The 4,070-nt window shown below is 35.5% G+C and overlaps 1 protein-coding gene across 1 annotated transcript in view; it reads right to left on the bottom strand.

The window, feature by feature from the left end:
• Positions 1-959: 959 nt before the first annotated feature.
• Positions 960-4,070, bottom strand: part of LOC106460081 (Meckel syndrome type 1 protein homolog) — a gene marked incomplete at its 3' end in the record, with an annotated part of 17,441 nt that continues 14,330 nt past the window's right edge. The window contains exon 6 of the mRNA XM_013919763.1: positions 960-1,082. Within this exon, the coding sequence (XP_013775217.1) occupies positions 960-1,082 (123 nt within the window). The remainder of the gene's footprint in view (positions 1,083-4,070) is intronic.

The raw sequence follows: 4,070 nt of genomic DNA, 5'->3' as shown, positions 1-4,070 counted from the left end.
TAAGTTTCAGAGCTTATTTCAAAATAGCAATAATCTATATACATATATAATGTATAATAATTGAAATGTGACTGTATTTTATAAAGTACTATAAAACACAGCTAAGACAGTTTACTTTGTAAAGACCAAAGGTCAGTTTTATGTTATTGGATATGGTAACATAAGTGCACTGTGTCATTGTAACTTCTGTATTATTAGCCAGGCATGGCTGAAAGATCAATATAATAAAAATAATAAATATATATAAATGTATAATGTTATGAGATTTAAGCTATATATTCTAATCATTTATGTTTTTGTGTTATAATTTGTATTAATTCTAGAATGCAAGATGCATAATTTATATTTATTTCCAAATTTTTTTATGGTGGTTACGAGAGTGGTCAAATCTACCGAACCCGTACAGAGATTCATTACTGAAAATAACAGATAAAATATAAAGTTATTTCTATTGGAAACATTTGATAACTATCTGGACATTATAAAGCTTTCGCATGTGAAACTTGAAAATTTACTGATGCATAAAAGTGTTTTTAATCTTAAAATGAAAATTACTTTGCATGTTGGATAGGCAACATGCAAAAAGAAAAAAAAAGGCATAAGAAAAACATTACTTTACAAACCTTAATAAAAAAAATGAGATATTTTGCGTATGAAAGCATTGTAATGTTTACTGATAATCTGCCAAATTTCGTTAACATCCGCTTAATAATTAATAAGTTATAGCATGAAAACTATAACAAGCACAAAATAGTCACAAGGTCGGTCACAGGGACTGAGCCTGTGCTGAAAGAGGTAACTGGTGCCCCAAGCAGACATTATGGCTACACCCTTAATCACAATGGAGCCTCCCCAAGTATTTTGTGTTTTAGGCAGTTGCCTATTCTTAACACTATGCTTGATGCACTCTCTAATCTACATATTCTGGTCAACAGATGTTCATTTTTGTCATTTTTTACCTATCATCAGGTCTAATATCTGCCATAATCCACATTCTCTGAGTTGGTGCAGTCAACAGATGTCCATCTTTGCTTGCCTGACTACTCACAACAACATGTGATCCACATGGAACATCCTGAAGCCTGTATTAGAACAAATTGTAACTGGTGTTTATAAAAGTATTGCTAACACCAGAAAATTTCACTACTGTAACAAACAGTGTAATGATAATAATACCATATTTTGAAACTTGAGAAACTAGACAGGTTAATTATCAGCTACCTACAAATATAAATAACCACTTACAGCACCCTTTTGAAAATCACCATTGTGATATACTTCTTGAAGTTAACCATTTTCTAATCTTAAAATACATTTCAGATAGATACTTCCACACACAGAAATGCAATTTCCCTTTCACGTCTAACTATGAGAGTCGCATGTCACAGCCTTGAACTACTCCCACTAAATTCACGTGTTTAACGTGAACTGTATTAGTGCATGATGACATCATGCAAAAATGGCACTCCACCAATAGGAGGGCAACACAACCTCCATGCACAGTAATTCCCCCTATGCACTTGCACTTGTGATAACTTTATTCTTAGACGAAGTAAGGAAATACAAGGTGTATTGGAAGTGGGGAGGTTGGGTTGGGATGTGTGGGGAGGTGAGTATCTATTGAAAGTACATTTTCAGATATGGAAAATGTTAGCTTCCAAGCAGATAACTCATCTCTATGCACAAAAATGAAGGAATCCAATGTTTAAGGTATGGAGAGGCTGGTGCAACAACTTAACTGTGTGAGCTTCCTTCATAAAATGCTTGAAGGGAAGACTATGAAGTGTGACACCCATGGGAGACTGCATCTTGTTTCTAGCACAAGTAATGAAAGGGAGGGAAAGGTAAAGGAGCCTGACATATTGCATGTCTGAGCAGAATCAGATTATGACCATCCAACCAACCACCAATATGTGTTTGGGGGGTGAAACAGCTGAAATTTGATATGAACTTTTCTAAAAGCATGTAGTTTCAGATAAATAAAATATATTTTTTATACTGTTTTAATAACAAATGTGTTATTTAATGGAGTTATTTGCACTCTGATCAGTTCATATGCAAGGATATTTTTATTTTGAGTATAAGAATATTATTTATTATTTTATAGTTTTCATATTTCATTTGTACAATGTCTAGAACCTCCTAAATGAATATCAAAAGTTTTTAAGGTAAATGCTTATATTTTATTTTTCATTTTTTCTACTACATCACTATCTCTAGCTATTATCATCAACATACAGTGCAATGAGTGGGTGTCAGAAAGAACTTGGATGTCTCGACCAGACACCCCAGCCAAATAGATTTCTGTAAAGGAAGGGTGGTGTGAGAAATGGATACCACATGAAAATGGGCCAGTAGAAGTCAACTGTCCAAGAAAAGGAATAACATCCCCAGAATGTGAAAATGACTGGTGAAGGCTGAATGCCTTCACAATTTAAGTGAATTCAAAAGGAGACAATGCTATGTCAAAGGGAAGAGCAAACTGGAAGACATGAATCTGATAGATGGAATGTAAGAAACACATGGATGATAGGTCAGTAGGGATGTGTAGGAAGGTGTCTGACACACTGATCATGGCCAATTGCAGACTATACAAAAGACTATACACATTGTCAGAGGGAGGGGAAAAAGAGTGAAGAGAAGTGGGAGAGAAAAAAACAACTGTAAACAGAAAATTAGATCAACTACGGGAGACAAGAATGAGACAGGTATCCACAAGGTCTGACGTGACAGGATAGTCACTGATAAGAAGAGTGATGAACCAGATGACAGGTAGTGGGAAGATGAGAAAAAAAAAAGAAGACCTGGAATCTGAAATGAAAAGGTTACGGGTAGATTGATCCAGACAAGAAATAGGAGTCAAAGGGCAAGGTCAAGAAAGAAGAAAATCCTGGGAAGATAATGAGGATTGAAGTCATACAACTTCAGTCCAGGTCTTCAGTGAGAAAAAAAACACCACCAAAGACATCCAGGCAAAGAAAGTGAGCTTGACAAAGACCATGTACACAAGAAATAGGAAAGTGTACAAAAAAAAGAGGAATGTTACTTGACTCAATGGAGTCCCATCAGCAGGGGAACAAAGTAAGGAAAGACAGAGCAGAAGTGGAACAGGCTAAGCTGGCAAAGAGAAGGGAATGAATTTTACAGAAAGCCCCATACAGATACCAAAGACAGGAAATCTAGAAAGGAAAGGAAGAATATCTGTAAGTCAGGAAAAGAGTCCAAACTTGAAAGGAATGAGGCATGTGTGTGTGTGTGTGAGAGGAGCTGTTTGGGAAAGAAAACAGCACTGACCATAATAACAAGCAAAGAGGAAAGACAAAATAAACCCCAAGAACAGACAAAAGAATGAAATCCAGAAATAGGTTGGAAGGTTAAGGTCATTCTTTGAATGGTAAGGCACTACCGAAAGCAAAACTGGTGAAATTTTTGTCCAACAGGACATTTCTGACTGAGGAGAAAGAATGTTGGTTGACAGGAGTAGAATGACCAATATCATGTGGTAATCCACAAAAAATTTAATAAAGGTTGCAAAATCCCCAATAATAAACAAGCCTCAAAAAACCAAAATAGAAATAGGACCTGTGTGAGTGACCATCACCATCATTTGAGAATTCATGATAAAAAATTAAAGCTTTTAAAATAAAAGCTGACAAAAATGAGAATCAAAATTTCATTAACAAATGCAAATCTCACCCAATTGAACTACAAGAGAAATTTAAACATATCTGTTCAATGTAGTACCAAGGAAAAGAATTAAGTTATTATGAATGCAAGTGCATAGGGGTAGTTACTGCACATCAAGATTGTGTTGCCCTAATACTAGTGGAATGTTACATGATAACGTATGTCACATGATAACATCATCATGCACCAGCGCAGTTTACATTAAGCTTATCTTAAGGCCAGTGGTATTCAAATCTCATAGGCAGTTTGTTTGTTTGTTTTGTTTTTGAATTTTGCACAAAGCTACATGAGGGCTATCTGTGCTAGCTGTCCCTAATTTAGCAGTGTAAGACTAGAGGGAAGGCAGCTAGTCATCACCACCCACTACCAACTCTTGAACTACT

The sequence above is a fragment of the Limulus polyphemus genome, unplaced genomic scaffold, assembly GCF_000517525.1.
Source record: "Limulus polyphemus unplaced genomic scaffold, Limulus_polyphemus-2.1.2 Scaffold704, whole genome shotgun sequence".
Taxonomy (NCBI): Eukaryota; Metazoa; Arthropoda; class Merostomata; order Xiphosura; family Limulidae; genus Limulus; species Limulus polyphemus.
The sequence above is the reverse complement of the archived record's forward strand: the minus strand, read 5'-3'. Positions and strand labels throughout refer to the sequence as shown.